The sequence below is a fragment of the Populus euphratica genome, unplaced genomic scaffold (genome assembly GCF_000495115.2).
Source record: "Populus euphratica unplaced genomic scaffold, PopEup_1.0 scaffold4.1, whole genome shotgun sequence".
Classification (NCBI taxonomy): Eukaryota; Viridiplantae; Streptophyta; class Magnoliopsida; order Malpighiales; family Salicaceae; genus Populus; species Populus euphratica.
In genome coordinates, this window is record NW_011499859.1 from 164992 (window position 1) to 187947 (window position 22956).

The 22956-nt window shown below is 31.5% G+C and overlaps 2 protein-coding genes across 5 annotated transcripts; both read right to left on the bottom strand.

Annotated features, from left to right (window-relative positions):
• Nucleotides 1–9550: 9550 nt before the first annotated feature.
• On the bottom strand, nucleotides 9551–14964 carry LOC105124128 (uncharacterized). 4 transcript variants are annotated; one of them, XR_841991.1, is made up of 6 exons: nucleotides 14678–14964; nucleotides 12807–12907; nucleotides 11860–12016; nucleotides 10911–10966; nucleotides 10687–10819; nucleotides 9551–10454 (listed from the first exon to the last, which is right to left on the bottom strand). XR_841991.1 is itself a non-coding variant. In XM_011024004.1 (6 exons), exons 1-5 carry the CDS (start codon nucleotides 14768–14770, stop codon nucleotides 11876–11878), a joined length of 426 nt encoding a protein of 141 aa, XP_011022306.1. In that variant the 5' UTR covers nucleotides 14771–14964; the 3' UTR covers nucleotides 10551–10819; nucleotides 11860–11875. The 4 variants fall into 4 exon arrangements, 1 of the variants encoding a protein (XP_011022306.1); XM_011024004.1 differs by lacking the exons at nucleotides 9551–10454; nucleotides 10911–10966 and adding exons at nucleotides 13262–13345; nucleotides 13438–13444 and having other exon boundaries at nucleotides 10551–10819; XR_841990.1 differs by lacking the exon at nucleotides 9551–10454 and having other exon boundaries at nucleotides 10551–10819.
• Nucleotides 14965–18988: 4024 nt separating this feature from the next.
• Nucleotides 18989–20528, bottom strand: LOC105124129 (myb-related protein 308-like). The gene is made up of 2 exons (XM_011024005.1): nucleotides 20265–20528; nucleotides 18989–20110 (listed from the first exon to the last, which is right to left on the bottom strand). Exons 1-2 carry the CDS (start codon nucleotides 20434–20436, stop codon nucleotides 19260–19262), a joined length of 1023 nt encoding a protein of 340 aa, XP_011022307.1. The 5' UTR covers nucleotides 20437–20528; the 3' UTR covers nucleotides 18989–19259.
• Nucleotides 20529–22956: the final 2428 nt, after the last annotated feature.

Consider the following 22956-nt stretch of genomic DNA (forward strand, 5'->3'; position numbering starts at 1 on the left):
CAAGGGGAAAACCAAAAAAAAAAAAAAAACCGAAACCCCTCTCGTCGTCAAGCCCTAAAAAACATTATTTATCTAGCTGGCTAGCTATTACTGTTCTGCATATTTTCACCGTCATTAGAACAGGACATTGATAAAGCCATCCACTTATCCCCATCACCCTCGACACATTGCTAAAGCAGTCCACCACCCTTTGCTTCCCTTCTTTTTATATATTCTTTTAGCTTGACTCCTCTCTCTCTCTCATTTGAAATATTCATATTACAAGTCTTTCTTCACAAGACACAAATCCTCTCTTTCCTTTCTATATTTCAAGCTTGATTCTCACCTCTGCCAACCCTTAGTATAACTGGACATGAATGTATATATATAGATGTTAAAATCACTGAACCTTGTGTGATTCTTCATGTTTCATATATATTAATCCATTTTTTTGCATGGCTAGTTCTCATGTAGGATCTCCCTATCTCACTTCTTTAACCATATTATTTTTCCTTCTTATCATGTTCCACACCACCATGGCCAACAAAGACAATAGATTCCTACTTAGTAACACAAGGGATGGAGGATATTTCAAGAAAAGCCGCATGGAGTTTTCTACTACGAGACCTGACATGGGCAATGCAAAGACAGTTTCAAAGGCTAATGTTATCCACATTCCTCCACAGAGTAGTAGAAGGAGAGGCCGGTTTCGAGCTCATAGATCTCCATTACCATGGCAAGAAGGAATTTTCAGTGCTAGCGCCCATGAAGTTCCTAGTGGTCCAAATCCCCTTTCCAATAGGTGAGAGGAGAATGAAGTACCAGAGCACTCAAGCTCAACTTTCTTTAATTATGTCTTAGGTTGTGTTTGTTTCTTCTTTTTTTTATACAGTTATTAATTAGGTTTTCTTGTTAGTTCTTATATATATATATATATAAAACATTGTGAGATCACTACAGTTTATTCTTATAATTACTGGTTTCCCAGACAGTTCCTATCCACCAATCATCTAACCATGAGATATCTGTAAATGATGATAATGATATTTGGGGATTTCTTTTAATGTTGAATGCTCATGATTATGCCACACTTCTTCTTTTGTTCGCTTCTCTCAATTATTGCTACCAATTGCCCATGGTTTTACTAATTACTGTCCCCTTTTATTAATTTATCTCCCCCAACCGAATCATTTAATTTATTCAGTCATTACCACTTGACCAAAAAGATTACAGAAAAATTAATGAGTGGGTACGTAATTTATGGAAGAAGCCGAAAAGTAATTATATAAAACCTCAAAACAAAATGTCAATAGCATATTTAAACATATATCATTTTTCAGGAGCTATAATAAAGTACTAGTGTATAGTATTTTTTTTTCCTTTATATGAAAAATGGTTTTGCTTGTATATAGTATTATGGTTTATAGAAAGCATGTTGTTCCTTTTTAAGGCCTACCCTTCTTCAGATGTAATGTCATATTTAAATACTCACAGTCTACAACTGAAGTAATATTGGAATAAGGTATCATTTCAAATCCTAGAATTTTTTATTTGGATTTAATTATATATCCTTAAATAAAAAGATAAAAGGAAAAAAAAGAAGAAGAAGAAGGAAAAAGTATGAGTAGTTACTCGCTGAATTTACTTTGAAAAACATCGATAAATGTTAAAAAAAATTCAAATTCAATACCTATTAAAAATGATAAGAATATTTTCATATGAGCTAAAATACATTTTTTATTTTTCTTTTGTTTATCTCTTTTTATATTTATTTTTTAAAATTAAATATAAATAATTATTCTTATAAAATCTAAGATTTTTCTAATAAAAACAAGAAGTATAAATTAGTAGATTTAGCTAAGCAAATTAAGAGACAGTGGTAATTTCATGAGCACGTCAAAAAGGTGATCACCATTTCCACTTTTAATTCAATATGAAAATAATGATTTTTTTTGTATTTAAAATTGTGTTTATATGCATTTTAAAAATATATTTAACTTGAGAAATATCAAATTTATATTTTTTAAATAATTTTGGATGATTTTTACATGTTAATATTAAAAATATTTTAATATATTTTTCAATAAAAAAAAAATGAAAGGCACGAGAGAGGTGGAATGAGAGAGATAATGATTACAAAATATACGTGGGTTTGGGCTTTTGTGTAGGACGAGACTAAATAAAATTATGAAGGGCCAAATTACCATAGTTTTGCGTGTAAAGCAGGCGTGAAGGGTCCCTTTTCTTTCCTCATTTCAATTTCCCAAAATATCCCTGCTTCTCTCCTGTTTACCACATTTACTGCCACTCTGTCTCTTTCATTCTTAAAGATGCATGAAATGAATCACCATAAAAGGGTCCTCTCTGTCCATATCTGCCTCAACCATGTCTTCATCCTCTTGTTGGCTACCTCCACTTGTTTGTTTTTTAATGCAAGGAACTGCTCGCATTAATTTGCTTGTTCTATTGACCGCTATGCTCTCCCAAGTAAACTTAGACAGGAAACAAGCATGAATTTAATTCGAACTTTGAGAAGTATATTTTGAAACGATCGATCAAGCACCTGTTCTTTATGATGACCAGAGTAAAAACTTGCACTGCCAAAAAGAAAAATGAAGTCCAATGCCTGGCCAAACAGAGAGACAAGGGAATCTAGCTAGCTGTATATTGTTCAAGGATTTGTTACTTCTAAGTTAATGACGTTTTGAATGATCACATATTCCTTTGTGGAACGCAAGCATTCGTGCATGGAGTAGGTTCGAAATCATCCCATTAAGATTACGAGTTAAGATTTTACTGTAGATTATACTATAATGTTCTCTTTTTTCTTTTTTCTTTTTAATCCTTCAATTTGTTCATTTGAAGTGTGTTAATTTGAAATCGAGCTTGATGGTTTGTTTTGGTTGCTTACCTTGTAGGATCTCATGGTGTCGGGAAAAAAAATTCATCACTTAGTTGATGCACAATTTGAAAAAATTAAATAAAATTTTATTGAATGAAACAATTAAAACTATAAAAATCAAATTTAAATAATAGAGAAATATTCAACACTTTTTTATTTAAAAAATCAAAGACTCAGTTGCATGGGAAAGGGGAAAGATCAACACTTTTTTTTCATTTAATTTCTTTTTTCAATTTGATTTTTTAAAGTTGAGTTTATTTGGAATTGTACTTAATAATGTTTTTTGATTTCCTAGAAATGAGGATACCTTCATGTTGAGGAAAAATCTTGACACACAATTAATGCTTAGTTTTACAAGATAAAATTCAAATTTATTGATTTAAAATAATAAGGCTTAATAAATCAAATTTAAAATTAACAAAAATTACGAGTGGAATCAACGAGTAGTGGCAAAAAAATTGACATATGCATTGCACGTGTCAATGAGTGAATGAAGTTATTGTGTTTAAGCAGCACGCGCAACTTCCTCTAATATCATTGGTGGTCTTAAATGTGCCTCAATGAGATCTTACTAGAGGTGCTACATGTATAGTTGATAAAAACGTGTCGCAACTTGTTTTTATTTCCTTTTCTTCTTCTCTCTCTTCTCTCATTGGTTTATGCATCTATTCTCTTCAAATTATAGGGGATCCTATCATTTTATTTTTATATCAAAATAAAATTATTATTCTTTTGATTTTTTTTTTATTTTGGATCCTTTTTTAATTTTTTTTTATTTCATACCTTATAATTGGGCTAATTGAAAATCAATTTTTCTTATGTGAGATAATCCAAGCCTCATGACCTAGGTTACGAGTATGAAATGTTAGCTTGAGTTGACTTTTATCTTTTTTAGGTTCTTTCTTAAAATTGATTTTTTTAAAATTTTATTATTTAATATTGAGTTGATTAAAGATTCAGTTTTGTAATTTTACTTTTTTATTTTTTATAGGGTTATCCCGATTTGATAACCTACATTGTGGTTTTGGCAAATTAACACCTTTTGTATTGGTTTCTTCTTGTTTTTCTTCTTAATTTGTTTTTTTTTTTTTAGTTTTGCCTTTGAACATTGTGTTGATTTGAAAATTGAGTTTCATAATTCCTTTTCACTTGTTTTTTATAAGGTTATCTCAATTTCGTAGCCCTAGTTATCGGCTTAGAGAGTTTGCTCTGGTTAAATTGGGTCATTTTTTTATCTTATTTTTAATTCATTTTCTTTTTTGTTTTAGTCTTCAACATTTAGATGGTTGGGAATTTCACTTTGTGATTTTTTACCAATTTACTTTTTATTAAGTTATCTCGATTTTATGATTCTAATTGCGGGTTTGCTATGTTAACCTTGATTAACTTGATTTTTTTTTTTGATTGTTTCTTTTCTAATTTTTTTTCCATTAACAATGGATTGGTTGAAACTTGCGCTTTATAATTTTTTTAAATTTTCTTTCGATGGGTTAATTTTGTTCTCATAACTCGAGTCACGAGTTTAGTTAGTTGAGAATCGAACTTTGTGATTTGTTCCAGTTTACTTTATATTAAGTTAGCTTGATCTTATAATTCAAGTTATGAGTTTGTTAGATTAATCTGAGTTGATTTAGATAGTTATTTTTTAATTATTTATTTTTAAAATTTATCCTTTAATAATTAGTTAAGAATTGAGTTTTATAATTTGTTTAATTTTTTTTTGTGAGGTAATCAGGTTCTCATGGCTCTTGGTGTGGGTTTAGTTTGTTGGAAATTAGATTTCAGGGTTTTTTCCATTTTTTTTTCTTTTAAGTTTTCTTGGTCCTAGGTTTACTGGATTAATTCAGGTTAAATAAGATTATTTTTTCATTTTTTTTGTAATTTTTTTTAATTTTATCATTTAATAATGAGTTGGATTAGAGTTCAGTTTCATAAATTTTTGCAATTTTCTTTCTATAGGGTAATTCTATTCTCATGTCTTGGGTTGCGTGCACAGCAAGTTTACCAAGATTGACTTGAGTTGTTTTTTTCTTTAATATTAATTTTTTATTCTTTAATATTTTTTTTTATTAAAAATTGAGCTTTCTAATTTTTTTTTTTAATTTCTATGAGATTAATATTATCTCATGATTCAGATTACAAATTTTACAGATTAGCTAGATCAATCCAATATATTGTTATTTTAATATTATAAAATATATCATTTAATAGGCATCCGATATTGAGTTCATGGTTAATTTTCTTATATTAAAAAAAAATGTTGGCAATGCTTCTGTTTTTTTCACATATATTTTTTTTTTAAGTATCCGTGGTTATACATTTATATGTGCAGCCCTCGTTTTGCTCTTGAGTAATTTGCCTTCACTAAATAAAAATTCTAACACCATGTGTGAATTTACTATTATCATCGTGTACAGAAATATATTGTTAGTTTTAATTGCAATTAGTCCTTGTAGTTTGATAAAACTAATTATTTATAGTTTTTGTGATTTTATAAACCATGTATTTTACATCCCTTCAGTCAATTTCATATTTTTTCTATTTTTTAAGTACATAACAATAATAATATACTTGAATATTTTTTTTGATAAAAAATATATTAACAATGTACTTGAATATTTTTTTTTTACATAAAAAAATAATCCAACCCAAGCACGTAACAATAATAATGATCTCGCAAAACCACTAAGAGGAGTATATTATTATTATTATTATTTTTATTATTATTATTATTTTTATGAAATAAAAGTGAAATACAAGTACAAGTTTTTTCACAGAAAACGTTGTGGACGTGGGGAGTGACGAACCTTTTATTCGTTTAAGGGTAAACTTCAAATATAATCTTAAAGTACGGAGATAGTATCAATATTTAATTATATCCAAACTACTTTTTATATCAATTTTACCTTTAAACTATATATTTAGTTTTTCAATTAAATATTTATGTTGGAATCACATAAAAATAAAAATAAATATTAAGTTCATTGCAAAATGATGTTCGTTAATGTTACCAAAAAAAAGGTACAACTTAAATAAATGTACAGATAGAAATACTTAAAATGAATATAAATTTTAAAAAATTTAAAAGTAAAAAAAAAAATTATTTGATGATAAAACTGAGACTATATATTTGGGAGGTATCTTTAAGATTTTCCCCTCGTTTAAACATTTCTAACTATCAAGGCCAAACAAAATATAGCAAAACTTATATATTAAATTATAACACAAATTACATTTATATATATAATCTTTTTAATACAACCAACTTAAACACAGATAACTAAATTAACTTGGTAAGTGGATGTGTTCTTCACATTATTATCAGATATTTGATTTCTAAGGAAGGCTACAAGAAATTAACAGTTTACTGTTTGTAATGTAAGACAAGCATTAAACGTAGTTGCTTCACTACTGATGAAGTAATTAATTAGAGAGCGTGCCTCTACTCTCCAAACCGTAGAATCTACTGAAGCCTCAAGATTATACTATTTCATGTGTTTATGTATCAATACATAATCATAGATGAAGATGAACACAGTTTCACAACTCAAAATATAGCCGTTATACTTGTAGAGAAGATCTTGACAGGGGGGGAATGCAAAGAAATTTTCAAGGAGAGTAAGTTATAGATATTGTTCCCATCTTCTCCTTTTTATCAGTTTTTTTTTTTAATTATAAGCTGATATTTCGGTTTCAAGGAGAGTAAGTTATAGATATTGTTTCCATCTTCTCCCTTTTATCAGTTCTTTTTTTTAATTATAGCTAATATTTTAGTTTATTTTTGCGTTTCAAAAATATTTTTTTAAAATTTTTTTTTATTATTTTTTATTTCAAATTAATATTTTTTAATGTTTTTAAATTATTTTGATGTATTAATATCAAAAATAATTTTTTAAAATAAAAAATTTATTTTAATATATTTTCAAATAAAACATATTTTAAAATACAACCACTATTATACTTTTAAACACTTTAAACTTAGACTCCTCGTGATCAGTGATAAACCAATCTACATCCCTGTAAGTTTTTTTCTTCTAAATATGAACGTCCATTTCAACTGCCTAAGAAGCAGGTGTCAGAAATTCGAACTTATTAAAGTTATATGAATCTTGGATTTGGGTTTACCCCCTAATGGGAAACCATTCATGATTCAAGTCCAGCAGTGTTGATGCATCGGTTCCAATATAAATGACCTATTTAAAGACCATTAAAATCTAAACTTGCACCAGGAAGAGGAGGAGGAGGAAGAGTAAATTTGCACATCTAGCATGCCTAACTAGGAGACTGTTATAATTTTGCGTGAAATAACCATTGATTAGTATACTTACATGTTTAATAATCTTGCAGACTTATAATTTACAAGTTCTTAAATTAGTGTTGCTATTACACTATGTATACTATGACGCTGCATATAAAGGTGACAAGATATTTGTAATGGATTATATTCCCTCACTTTCAATCATTATAAAAACTTTGCTAAAAGCAAGTTTAAGTCAAGACAGAGACGCCCAGATGCATGTTTTGTTAATATTTGCCATTGCCACAAGTCTAGAAGAACGGGCAGTAAGATGGTTTCCTTTTGGCAATCAAAGCATCATGCTGTCTTCGCTTTTGATTTTGAGGAGTTCAATCACTTTAAGAAACTTTTGTAACAAAGACTCAAACCATACCCGCCTTCCTATATTGCCTGCACTATACACGAGAGACTGTAGTTTTAAAACTAAGAATAAAACGCTTTGAAATATCTAACACCAGCACTGCAGTCTTGTCATCTTCAAAGGGAAAAGAACTGCTTGTCTCCCTCGATCAAAGTGAACAAGGGAGAATTTTCATAGCTGTTTTCCTTTCTTTTTACCCTTTACTAAAAGTTAAATTGTGGTCTGGTGCCTCTGCTTTTTGCATGGATAAGAAAACTTGAGAGCTACAGTTTTGGGGTTGGATTGAATGACATTGGGGTCACCTCATAAAACGCATGCATGCTGAACATCTAGATATAGGTTTTTTTTATAAAAAGGAGTTTTCTTGGTTTTTAGCACAATAAAAAAAAACGGTGTAGAAAATATTTAAAAATCTAATAGAGTGTCGAGTTGCAAATATTATTTATAATTTTATATAAAATTAAAACCATGATCCTCATTTTTTTCCCTTTCTCCTTTGATTTCCCCCCTTTCTGTCCTTGTTGGCAAAGCGACCTTCCTCTTTACCTGCCCCCACCCCACACTTCGAATCGAGATCATCCCCCTCTTTCTTTCTCCCCCGTAGATCAAGCCATTTCCAGTCAAAAGTGCCACCACCGATCATCACAACCACCACCCACATTCTACACTTAGATGTGTATTCAACACTTTTTCTTTATTAATTTAATGTAATTTATGTTAATGTATATTAATTTGATTTTAAAAAAACAATAGGGTTTATAATGGGACAAAATCCTGGCCACCCCACTTTACTATAAAACAGTACAACCGATCAAATCCATATGATGTGCTCTCAATTAGAGAAAATGGATGCTTAGTTAACAGTGTATTAGAAAAGAAGACAAACTTTTGATATTTAATTCTTAGTATTTTATAAAAAAAATCTCAAAGTTTCTGATTTTAAATCACATAAAACGAATTTATTCAGCTAAAATAAAAATTAGAAAACTACATTAAATTTCTGTTCATGAATAGTTGATAGATTGTAGTTAGAAGATACAGCGCCTTTTTATATTTTTATTGCAAGAACTTCCAAAAATAATAATCATTAAGAAGTTTTCATGATTTGTTTTATAAAGCTTAATAAGAAACTGAAACAATATTTTCTCCATAATGTGGTTAAGTTAGAGTTTTATATGTTTTTCATAAACAAAAAGGCCTTCGTATTTATTTTTTCATTGAAATGCACATCAACAGCTATTGTTTTAATTAAAATTAAAAGAAGATATTTTGGAATTTTCAAATTATAAATAAATTTAGTTTAATTAATTAGTTGATGAAAATAAATAAAATCAAATAATAGAACACAAGTATGATAACAAATAATCTAATAGATAAGAAAGTTCATAGCATAATTTTTTTTTATTTGATTTTGAGATGAATGTACATGCTCCTAGCTATACCAACAATACGAAATAAAATCTCTATTAAGACACAAAGAAGAGGTGGTTATTGCTATCTACTGCGTGCCTATGTCAACAAAATTTGTGCGCTTGAACTATTCCAGGAACATTCCAGCTAGCGCAATTCTTTTCTCCCCGCTCTAGACTCATTACCAACACATGTAGAAGAGTCCTTCCTGCTATCCAAACTATGTCTCTTGATGGACTAGGATTTATAGTATTTTCTAGTAACTTTTTGTTGGCTGAAGCTTATTTTAACAAAATTTAAAACTTGCTGTGGAGTCATCAATCTATCAATCTTAGGGAGAAGAAAGTTACCATTTGGTCAAACCTTGTTCAAATCCATGAAGTTCACAGACATCTGTCACATGCCAGTGACATCACTTCTCGAAAGAAACCAGTGGAAAGAAGTGTATCCACCTCCTCTGTTATTGCCTTTTGCCTCTCTCCCCCAAAATTTGTTTTCTTCTACCAAAGCCACCACCCACCATAGCCAAAACGCCACCACGCACCATGGCCAAACCATCATCAAACAATGGCCAAACCATCATTGAAGCCCTTCTAGCAACACTCCAATTGCAAGCAAAATATCAAAAAGCCTTTTTGAACACATATTAAACACCCACGTACATATACATATATAACACCATCACCCACCACAGACTTCTTCCATGATCAAACTACCATCAAAACCTCATTTACAACACCCGCAACAAAGGTAATGTGCCTAGCAACATTGAAGCTGGTGCCGACATCAATGATAACAATGACGGTTTTAGTAACAATGATGACGTTCACCTAAGCCACAATAACAATGACAATGTTGGCAACCACTCTGCAGCCAACACCGCGGCCTCAACCTTAGCCTCCTACACTTCCACAGCCACCACATCACCATACCCAGGGCCACTGCCACTGCCAGTGTTATAATTTGCATATTCATAATTGAGGTATGCTAGTAGGCATTCGGGCATGTTCAATGGTATTCTCTTGATATAGAGTTGTTGTTTTGTGTAATGAATGAGATTGACACAACATGCATGAGTTGAGAAGAAACATTAGGCTCTTTTTTTTCCTCTTTATTCATCTACCTTTTGCTTCGAAAGGAACGTAAGGGAAAAAAATAAATTCTTAACACTAACAAATTGCTCTTAATTGGCTATCACAAAGAAAAATCCTTAGACTTTCTCAATAGCTACTCATAGAACAGTTTGCCTTTATTTTTTGAAACTTGAACCAATGGACCCTAAACAGAAAAGCACACTTGAGGGGAAAAAAACAGAGAGGAAAGAGGAGAATCTACATAATAATCTGAGTGGGAGAGGGGACGGCTGCTTCCAGCATGCCTAGGTGGAATTGAAATTGAATTCAATTTATAAATTCTAAACTAAATTCCTTAAAAAAAGTGACCAAATAGCTGAAATTCACTGCAAGTTGGTCATTATCTTTTGCAACAAGAATATCTCAACCTCCCTACAAGATTGAAATGAACTTTCCAGCTATCAGTCAACTCATGATTTTAAATGGAGGGGGGGGGGATTTGTTACCTACCAACAAAATTATTATGACAATGCCAAATTAAAAACATATGCTCTCTTTGGGTCAGGATCCAATTACTTAGTGAACTAATTGAAAGGAGAACATTTTGTGCCTCATTATTGCCTTATTAATTTAGAAAAAAATGTTTCTTTGATATGTTGCTTACCATTCAGAAGCACATTATTAAAAGGATATCCACAAAAAGAGTAAAAAGAATGGCAAGCTAGGAGCCAATACTAGCCAATCCATCCTTAGAGCTGGCCAAGAAGTACTGGTCGTCAGACTGAAGTGATACCAAACTGGAGATTCAAAAGAAGGTAGAAGTCATATAAATTGAAAGCAAACATTAAAACTAAAACCAAGAATTACATGTTTTAGAAGCCCACTAACCAGCATATAGATAAAGGCATAAAAATAGTATGAGAAGAGTACATGTTTCCTTTGACCTGCAAAACATCACATCCAGGGTATTGACCATAATTTCACTGAAATGAGCAGTTCCAAATGCTCAAGCTCATGTTCAATGCGTCACACAAGAGGAGAAGTTATTTTGTAAAACAATTGCTGCAGGAAAGGAAAAGAACTGAAAAGGAAAGAAAGCACTATTTATCTGAAATCATCTAGTTCAAATATTGCACAAAACAGACTTGCCGCAATGATCCAAATTTTCACAGACTAGCTCTTCACTGAACAAAATAAATACAAAACAAAACAACCAGCTGGGAAGTTGCCATTTGCTTCGCTGTAGGAGGAATACAATGCAAAAAAAATTTAAGAGCGAAATTCCAATGATATTGATCTATCTATGATTTAGGTTTTATCTAGCAATATAAAAGTAAAAATAAAAAAAATAAAACAGCACGGTAAAATTGGGATCAAACCCATGAACTGCTGCTATTGAACTTGTTTTTTTTTTTTTTTTTTTACCAAACTCAAAATTTTATGTTTTTAAGTTCATCTATTTCCTAAGAATAGCACTTCACTTCTTTTCTTTTGAAAACATTAAATGAAGTGCAATAAATAGGAGAGAGATGATCCAGGCATACCTTCAACAATTTCTTTCTTACTCCCTTAATTTTTATTTTTATTTTTTTTGTTTCACTTTAACTTGAGGTTTTGAATGGTGAGACAAATTTAACACCTGACTCAATACCTGTGTGCTAATTCTAATTTTAGTTTTATTGGTCTTCGTGACTCCTAGACTAGAAGTCAATTTATTTACATGATATCATACTCTCAAAGTTCCATAATATTTTTCTAAGATGAATGATCGCTTCCGGGACTACCTGGCAACAAATTTGGTGCCTGCAAAATTTATCATATCTAAAGGATTTAATACCTCAAAACATTGTTTACTAGAACTGGGACCTTGTCTGCCCAGTGATGAATAAGGTATTATATGCCTTATTAAGTCTATCTGAAACCCTTTCTTGTTTTTCACGAACATCAACCGTCAAAATTGCTCCATTTATTAGCCCACATAAAACAACATTCCCCTGCAGCAAAATAAAAAACAGATATATTTCAGATATTGTAGGCAATTGATTGACAAAGAAAGTCTGTAGTGACAAATGGCAATAATCCATTGTAATTATGTTCCATGTGCCTCGTGATCTTCAAAATGAGATTAAATTTATGAATGAAATAATGGGCAGAAAGCCATCCAGATTACCATACCACTAGCAGTTTGAGACGTCAGCAAGCCAACCTAAACTTTAGAAATAGAATCAATTTCTTTTTCCATCATTTTCAGCCTGTCGAAGCTGCTAAACCACAGATATAAATGCAAGATGGCAACTTTGTCACTTTCGTCTACCCATCAGATAGCAGCCCTTCTATGGGTTCTTTAGGTAGCATTTAGTTGCTGTTTTAGGACAGAAAAAACAAAGACAGTAGAGACAGGAGGGGCATGTCTCTCATGAACTTCGGAAGTACAAAAATTCCCTCCAAGATTATAACATAGACAAATTTATAAATTTATTTTATGTCTCTGTCTTTGTCTCTTTAATCAAACATATTTTTGTCCCCATTGTCTCCATCTCTTTTTTCCTAAGATGGTAACCAGATGCCACCTTAGAGAATGATTCAGTTTGTGGATACTGAACATTTGACCAAATAAGTCCGGTTTGGTTTTAGCTCTAGGTTCAGGGGAAAATATGCTTTATCAACTTATCAAACCATTTTCACTTCTTTAACAATCATAGTACAGTCATGTGAGATGATAATATGCTGGTGGCCATGAGGCAACTTAATGCAGGTGTTGTACCAAAAAGATTAGAATGTTACCGATGGATCGAGCTGTTGAGACAAAACATCACATTTGCTTCTACACACCCACGATGCCATTCCAGTTTCCAAATTGACCAGGGCAGCTCCTAGATTTGTTCCTGTAACATCCAGAATAAACAAAAATGTTAATTCATGAAAATAACATAGAATTAATGTCAATGCATTGTAGCTATCCCTGAACTCCTACCAAACTAATCATTAACACCCAGGTGGTCAATTATAGATACATACTGGAACTGGCAAGTTTCTATTTACCTTTTTAAAGCATCAATCTGAATGAGAAAAGAACTAAACTAAACCTGATAACATGCAAAACTCCAAGACACAATTTTCTAGATAAGTTCTATTTCCTGACTCCAGAGTAGTGAACATAACACATATCTAAGCTAATTTCAAGACTGATAAGCTACAATAAAAACAAGACAGGAAAAAAAAACCAAAAGAATACTCGTCAATCACTGCCTGACTTGAGTTAGGATTGCAATCTGCAGTCCAAATGGTGCAATTGAAAGATGCAGCCTTAAACAGCATTCGACCTATAGCAGAACTTGAATCAAAATTGACTGGTTCAACAAGGTTAAGAATATAAACAGATCCTTCAGATGTCTCTGATCCGAGATTAGTTATCCTGTTTCCTTAAATTAAGGAATTACAAGCGTGAAATAGAATTCCCTGCTTTCACAACAAAACAGTAAATAACAAGTATGATAAGTGAAAAGGGAATGGCTAAAGCAAACAAGATGTGCCAAGAGTAAATTGGAAATACATAAGTTACAAAGACGACCAATTTAAAAGAAAACACTACAGCAAGACCCAAATTTGACAGAAGGCCATATTTGCGCGCTACACCCAGGGAGATCTCTGTATCTTATAACATTGAGATTTCCAGGAAGGAAATGACAGCTTTTAGACTGGGAAAAAAATCATGCTAATTAAGGTTGACGACAACCAAGACAAACAAATATGTCAAATATCCTGAACAATCAGGACAGTGAAATAAAAAATGGGATAAACAACTTCAATTGCACATATATTGAGTTGTGATTTTTAAAAGAAAAACCATATGTACATGTAAATTAAAAGCAATGGACAACTAATTTAAGTACAGCATGAAATTCAAGATTAGGAAAGTTACTCACACCAAAAAAAAAAAAAATTCCTTCAATCTCTTTGGGAGCAAAACATGCAATATAAAATGATGGAAATTCTATCTTTTGCCACACCATTTTGCTTTCTTTTTTGAGGTGAACACCACAACATTTTACTATTGAGCTACAACTCAAGCTCTCAAACTGAAAGATCACAAACTTTCGTACCTTTTTAGAGCATTTCGAATTTATTAAGTAAAAGCAGGTTCTTCTTAAACCAGAAATAGCATAGCATATGAAACACATGCACGAAGAGAAAATAATTGACCAATGAAGTCCCAAAATTTGGGAAGTGCAAATGTTACTGAAAGAAAGAATGGAAAGTGATAAATATGCCAAATCACCTGAAAGGGGTTAGAAGAATTGTAAACGATATAAATAAAGTAATTGATTTTATTAATCCTTTGCTTCTCATAATACTCGTGTATGAAAAGGCATCCAATTTTGATCAATTACGACTAATGTGCACATAACCCTCAGTCCTGCAAAGCTAGGAAGAAGGAGCAAGTATTGGAGTTGAGATTCTACCTTTTCCATAAAAGAAAATTAAAAGCAGACCTAATGTAGGAGCACACTACTGGACACATTGCAATATATGTCATCAAAGGGTAAATTTTTCCAGGCAGCCGAAATATAAACATGCTTGAGGATAGGGCTTAGAAGCTGTAGTCCCCAAGCCATACGCGCACACACACACACACACACACAAGAAACACTGACCTGGTTATTGGCTGTGGATGGCATTGTTTGTAGAAGAAGAAGAACCCGGAATTGAACCTTTAAGAGGGGAATACCGATTCTTCTCTTTATCATAATAACACCCCAGAAGTTCTGGCAGCAACTTATTACTATTAATAACAAATCAAATTAAGAAGAAGAAACATTGTGGCATGCTTTCCCAAGTAATAAAGAACTGTCTTTGTGAGCGTGTTCTTCGTTTGTTTGGGCTGCGGAAGAAAGAGAAATCAAGGGAGAAGCATGCGGTGGGTAACGGCGCTCTTTTCTTTTTTTTTGATATTGATGTCCGGGCTAGCTTACATATATTTTAAAATAATTGCTGATAATTATATGTAACTAATGTTCCATCTCGGGTGGTTGGTTCGAGTTCGATCCCAGCTGATCTACCTCAAAAGTAAATAACAACAAAAACCCCGTTTAGGTCGTGTGGTGTTGGGTCGGGTTTACCTAGCGTTGGTTTATACAAAGTTATCAAACCCAATTTAATAGTTGACCGGCCAAGAAATTGGGTATTAAGTTACATAAGTTATTCGGATGAATCTCAAAAATTAAATATTTTTTTTAATTTTAATATTTTATATAAAAAATTAAAAAATAATTTATAAAGATATCTATATATTATACATGTTCTAAATAATAAAGTTTAAAATATTATTTCAAAAGGTTTTTTATTCTACATTAAAAAAATATTATGGTATTTTTTTAAGTTAAAGTATTTAAACTAAATTTTTTTTATTATACATTAAAAAATAAAATTTTTTTATAAATATAGAATATATATATTAAAAAATTTCAAATCCTACATCGATAAAATAAAATAATTTTTTAGTGAAATTTTAAAAAAGTTAATAATCAATTAAAAAATATATATAAAAAAAGATTTTAGAAAAAAAATAATCTCTATCTAGTTTTTTTTTTATTAACATGGGTGTCCGGGCTAGCTTGCCTGCATCACGACTAATCTCACGGTTCACTGAACATCCTGCAAGCCTAGTGAATAGGTAAAGTACTGCGGGGCTGACAAGCATACCGTGCAAGGAGGGATCCAGTAGAGACACGAATAAAAAAACCCTCCAGCTTCATTCCCCTAAAACTAAAACCAAATTGGAATGAAGAAGAGCGATCCAAACAACTACTGAGCCACAACTCTGCTGGTCTCTATCTAGTTTTAATATATTGTCTGGTTGCGGGTTAACTTTTTTTTTTTACTCTTATTAGCCTTTAATTTTACCTAAATTAGTCTATTTGCTAGCTCAATCAGATTCCGAAACAACCACGAACCTGAGCTGGATTTAATATATCCATGGGCTTACATGAAAGAACATTATTCGGTTTGATACGACTACTAAATCGAATAATTGTTAGACTGGATTGAAGATTACCTTAACCTCCTAAAAAGATACGAGCTGAAATAAATTCGTGAGCTGATATAAACAGTGAAGTAGGTGATTTAAAAAAAAATAAAACTCTTGATTTTTTTATGTTCATCCGAGATGGATTTAAACTAATGAAATTAACTAAATAACCTTCATGGTTGTATTAATTATTTTTAAATATATTATAATCATTGATATAATATTACTACTAATTCACTGGCTACTCTTTTTTTAATATATATATATCATTAATTATCACTGTCACAATTACTTTATTATTTTTATCATCATCACGAGTTAAATTATTTGTCCTTTTCGTCTTAAAAACGAGGAATTAAGAATTTAAAATTTTGTTTTGATTTTTGGCTACCATTCATGCAATTAAAATGCCATTTTAATTTTTTTATTCATATTTAAATTACTCCTCCGACCTTTCATTCCTTAGATCCAAACGATGGCAGAAGATTTTGATTTCATGTAATTTTTTTTTTTACGATGGGTATGTATTTGTTATGAATTTATTTTGTGTTAAATGTTTTTTCTTTTCATTGAACCGACAGCCAAATTGAAATTTCACTTTCAATTAAAAATTATTCTTTTTAATGAGTCTGAAAAGTTCTAAGATTTACTTTATTGCATGGATAGGTACAACAAAAAAAAAATTATTATTTACTCGTTCCAATCACTCACATATATTATATTTGTCATAAGGAAAATATTAGGCCTAATTACAAGAATATCCTTTGATTATAATGAGACTCCAAATCAACTTATTGCTTAAAAATTAAAAAAGAAAAGGAAAACGTAAAAAAAGCAATGTTCAATAAATTAGTTGTTGGATGTTAAGAATTTTTTTTTTCCAAGAATTATATGACTAAGTGATGGAAATTATGATAGAAGAAAAGGAACTTGTTCATTTCTTATTCTTTTTATCTTTTAATTCCTTACATAGAATATTTACCAACATAATGGTTCGTTAATATTTTTTTCATTATTTTCTTAAAAAATAAAAATTTTAATTATGAATGAAAATCATTATATATATCATTAATAGAAGATTAAATATTATAATTTTTTAAAAAAAATTATAATGATATTACCAATAATTTTGATTTTCTTTCATTTGTCTTCAAATATTCCAACAAATCTATTAACACAATCTAGCATTTAAGTGGAGTGATTATGGAGATTTTTGTTCACGATTTAATGATAAAATATCCAAAATCTTCATGGTTTATTGTAATAGATGAAAAATAAAAGAATTAAAAAAAGCCCCTCTCTGGCTGATGGAAATCTCGTACGTGTTGTTGCTATTATTAGCAGTCGGGCCTCACATGATTGGTAATAATTTACCTTTTTACACATTTTACTTTTTATTAAAAAAATTAATTGTAAGAATGAGCAGCACTTCTAGAAAACATTACACGTATATTTGGGAGGAATCCAACCTACACCTATCTCAGAAGAATGATGCTAATCAAACGCAGATATATGATTTTTCAAAAAATTCAACGACAAGACTCAACTACGAGACATCAAACAAATGAATTTAGTTTTATTGATAAAACAATAGTTATGATAAATTCAGAACCTTTAACAGTCTCAAATCTTAAAAAATCAAAATTAAAGCTCAACCTAAATTCTTGGTAAGCTAATCCTAGATGAAACCTAAGTTTTTAATATATCTTTATTTTTTAATAAATCTAAAAAATATAAAATTAATTTATAAATATTTAGCTTTATTTTTTTAATAGACTATATTTTCGTAAATTATTTCTTAATTTTTTGATATGCAATATCTATACTACACTTCATATCTCATATTTATTTTTTATAGTTTATATCCACATAAGTTATTTTTTATTTTTTTTAATGTGAGATAACTAAACTATATTTCATACCTTATATTTTTTTTAATAGTTTATATTCATATGAATTACTTTTTAATTTTTAGATATGCATGTAATAACTATAGTATACTTCATGTCTTATATTTTTTTTATAACTTATATTTACGTGTATTGTTTCAAAACTTTTTTATATAAGATATTAAATCTCTTTTTTTTTTTTTCAAGTTGATTTGAGTCACTCCATGTGACTTGGGATTGAGCTTTTTGGCCTACTCAATTCCAGATGGAGATTAACAACTATAAGTTCAGCTAAACCTTTAGGAGCTTTTACACTTGTTACTTCAAAATAATATGAACCAATACAATATATTTCTATTCGGATAATTGAAATTGATAAAAAAAAAATCATTTTAAAGAATGATAGTTGAAAGAACCTGTAGGTACTGTAATTAATTTGTGAAATTGATGATGGAGAGGGAATTCAAAGTGCAATCTTGAAGAATAATTTAAACATAGAACCCAAAGTCTTCCCTCCCTAATATTTGCCAAGGCAGTGGCATTGATCATCATGCGTCATTTTTGGTTTGAATACAGCGCCCTTAATTTAATCAATTTGTAGCTAGCTAGAAAGGGGTGAATTACCACCAAACTACAAGACTGACAGCATCGTGTCTCCTTGAATAATATCGTAGGTTGTCTTTACAAGTCTTTGTTGTTGTTTTGGTGGACAAAAGGTCTCTGTTTTAAAAAGGGAAACAATACTTTTTGTGTAAAAATAGCCCTAGCTCGGTACAAATCGTTATTTTCGAAACGGTTTTAAGCATGGAATTACAAGATATATTAATTATTTTCACAAACCATTACATAAATTAAACACGAGAAAAGAAAATCCAATTATAATTATATTGTGTTCATCAATGTATTAAATTCAGATCCTTTTAAGAAGTTAGGAAACTGTGAACTGTAAATTAAAGATTTTCTCATAGGAAAAAAAAAAAAACAAAGAAAGAAGCTAGCGAGACACAATGATTTAGATTAAAAAAAAAAAAAAAAGAGGGGGGGAAATTAACAAGAGAAGGGACGTCACTTAATTATTGGATACAAATTTACAAAGCCTTCTTCCGTACTACTCCATCGCAATCCAAGCTACAGAATTAATTAGTCCATCTGGCTAGAAACTATACTTCAAACAATAATACATGAAAAACCCATTGCTTTAACTCTTCATAACGTCTTTCGGAATATATTACGTACTGCTACTTACCAATACCATTCACAAGCATACGAGTACTAGTTTGAAACATTTCTGCAGAATGAAATTTCTCATCGCCACACCAATCACTTTTTCTCTTGCAAGGCCCATGAATCCCATGCAGGTTGAACTATGGGACTGGGGTTATAGTACATCCCACAAGGCAATAGAGTAGACTCCACAAAATCAAAATCGAAGGTGGAAGTTTCAAATGAAGCATCCATATTCTGCCCAGCACTTATTAACTCATTGGCCTTCTCAATGGTTTCCACTTGCTGTTCTGGCTGATCTTTTTCAGGTTTTATTGATTGAATGAGTTCATAGCCACCAGCCCACATGCAGCTCTCATCTAGCATGCCAAACTCAGATGGATGTGAAGTAGAAGAGGATAGAGGGACACTTCCGATTGAAGACATGCTTCCAGACTCCAGGGAAGCTAGTGTATTAGGGTTTTGGTATTCACATGTTGATACGGAAGAGAATTTGTTCAACAAGGGGGGACATGGAGGATTAGTATCAGGAACTGGGGGAATCATAGGGAATGGAATGAGGGTTGCTTTCATATCCATTGAAATATCATTAATTTGTGAATCTACTGTGAAAGTTGAGGTGGTTTGTTGATGGGAATATTGATAAGAGAGTTTGCATGCATTATTGTTATTGTTATGTTTGTAATTATTAGAGAGGAGATTATGAGTTTTTGGATCTAACCCTTGTGCAATGAGCTTCTTTTTGATGCACGAGTTCCAGAAGTTCTTGACCTCGTTGTCAGTTCTACCAGGCAAATGCTTAGCTATTTGAGCCCATCTATTCCCTAGCATTCGGTGAATCTCAACGATAATACTTTCTTCTTGTGCAGTGAACGAACCTCTTTTGAGATCTGGTCTCAAGTAGTTTATCCATCTCAATCTACAACTCTTTCCACACCTTTGCAGCCCTGAAAGAAGAAGCCTCCATTAGAAGGAAAAGATACAATACAACGGGGGGGTTTGGCTTTGAAAGAACAAGAATTAAAGACCACTTCTTCATAAAAGAAAAACAAATAAACGGATCAATTAAAGAGCACCAGAGTGTGTGCGTGTGATCAGTACCTGCTAGCTTTGGAACAGAACTCCAAGAACCATGGCCATGGGTGGTTATATATTTTATTAGCTTCTCGTCTTCATCTGGAGACCATAACCCTCTCTTGACCTTCCGTTTGCTGCAGCATTGGTGGCCCGTTTTATTTCCCAAACCCTCCTGCATATCATCAAAGCTCACCATTTAGAATTTTGGGGGGAAGGGGGTGCTTTCCTTCCTTATATGTTCTTTTCCTCCAGGTTTAATTAAATGCTTACCTCTCATGCACCTTTATATAAAGGCAGTCTCCCCTTGTTAATTTTGCATTGTACGTCTATATGCAAATTAATATGGGGAAGGGGGGAGGGAGAGAGAAAAGGTTGTGGAAATTTAACTTTGGGTGTACTCATGAGAGGACCACTGGTCTCATTGAGTGTCTTGGAAACTTCAAGTGTTGTTTTGAACCATTGCTCTCGACTTGATTACTACTTTCCTTTTAACCAAATAAAAAACATGTTACTACTAATTATTGGGTTGATTAGTAATTTGACATAATTAATTTAGTAATCACAAAACGTGATACTTGAAGAAGCAACATACTTGTATAGCACATCTACTTTTAAGTATTTGTTTACTCAATATATCTTCATGTCTAATTAAGCTAGCTGTATGAAAATGAGCATGGGTTCTGAGGATGATTGATCTATGCAGATATTTTTCCTCTCGTTGCTTTTTAATCATGTCTTTTCCTTCCAATTTATGAAGAAAAGTTTGATGCATGCACATTGTTCTTGGATATAAATATACATATACATATATATATATATATAGACACACACACACATATATATAGACACACACACACACACACACATACCGTTCTGATTCATTTTGCACCAGCTGAAATGTTTTCGTTGTGAATTTGTTGATAACCCACTATCCCTTTCCTGCATGCTTCACAAATTCAATGGGGAAGTAGGGCATTTTTTTATGAATTACGAATGATTTATTAAGCAACTGTTGTACTTAACAGATCGAAAAGGTATCAAGAGTCTGTAGAATCAGGACATTTACAAACAAAACAAGAGACCCGTGCGGAGTTAGAACATATATATATAAAAACTAATAAGTTGACAAGTGAAGTTAACGAAATTTGGTTTGAATTCAGTAAAACATTGGTGCAATGGAGCTGTAATGAATCCTACATAACTAGCTACAAAGACCAAACCAAAAGTAATGCTACACCATTGTGAAAAGGACATAATTGAGGACGTTGGGGGATTAATCATAATATGGCCATTTAGGGAAGACCTAATGATTTAAAGATAAGCACATCATTTCTTGCATCTAAATTCAACATGAAAAAGCCCTCCACCCAGAGTGCTGTCTCCTTTTTTACTTTGCAGAATATAAAACACACACTACAAACTACATATGCATACACACACACCTGCTCATATATAGATATTAATATATATAAATAAATATAGCAAGCATATGATACCCTTTCTTCACTCAAACAGTTGCTTGAATGTGCCAATTTCTTGGTGTCAACGAAGATCATTATGATTGGACATGTCTGCTTTCATCATTTTCACCCTTCGCTTTCCTTGTTTTTCCTCTTACAATTTATACCTTTCAGGGGAGAAAATCACGTGCTAAAGCAAAGCAGCAACGATCGAGGTCACAAATAATCTAGCACACAAACTTTAGGAGAAAAACCTGACCATTCAGCCTTTTGGGTTTCATTTACAAATCTTTGTTCATTTGGTTTCCCTCTAATATAATCATTGCACTTAATTAAAGCAGGTTAAATCTTTCTATAATCTACAAAGCTTCTTTCACTCTTTCGAGAGGTGGAAGTCAAAGTGTCCTCTATATATATATAGATGTTGTCAAGGCATGGCTCGGAATTCGTCCCCCGTCCTGATTGATTTTGTTTGGTAAATCGTCATTATTATATATGAGACTCTATAATTAGACCCTAAGAACTATACCCTTAGCTAGGTATAAGCAGCCTCCTGTAAATAAAACAGTGAGTTGTTAAAAGCTTTCTTTTAATTGTTGATAATTAAGTGGGGAAATTAATCACCCAAAGCTCAAGTGGTAATTAAGAGCAACTGCGTATGACTAGCTAGGTTCCTTAATAAATGTAAGCCAGTAACTGTCTCTAGCTCAATTTAGAGGGGCATGTATACATAGATCATAAATCTGGAAATCAAACTTTTCCTACCCTAATAAAATATATATATTGGATGAGCAACAGCATGAATTAGCTTAGATTTTTGAATCCCCCCCCCCCAAAAGGAGGCTCCGACAGATTTTTTGAGAGCAAAGAGATATTAATACTAATTGAGTAACATTTCAGCCAACAATTAGCTAGTTTGTCTAAGAGAATTAAGTAGAATGTATAGGATAAGGCTTTTAGGCTGTTAGCTGGTGCCTCTCAATATATTGAGGAGTAAATTTCAAAAGTCCGCCCTGATCTACTTATATCTGGTTAATTACATCTTCCATATACATATCTTGTGATTTTGCAACCTTGTGTATATATCACATCATCAAGATCTTGCTTGATGAAAAAATAACACATCTTTGAGGCTCAGTTTATTTCATAGATTAGTTTATTTTTATGCTGTTATTCAGGGTTTGTATAACTTCAAATATATATAATATTTAGCAGGTTATGATGCACACTGATTTCATTGACGCATCTATACAAAT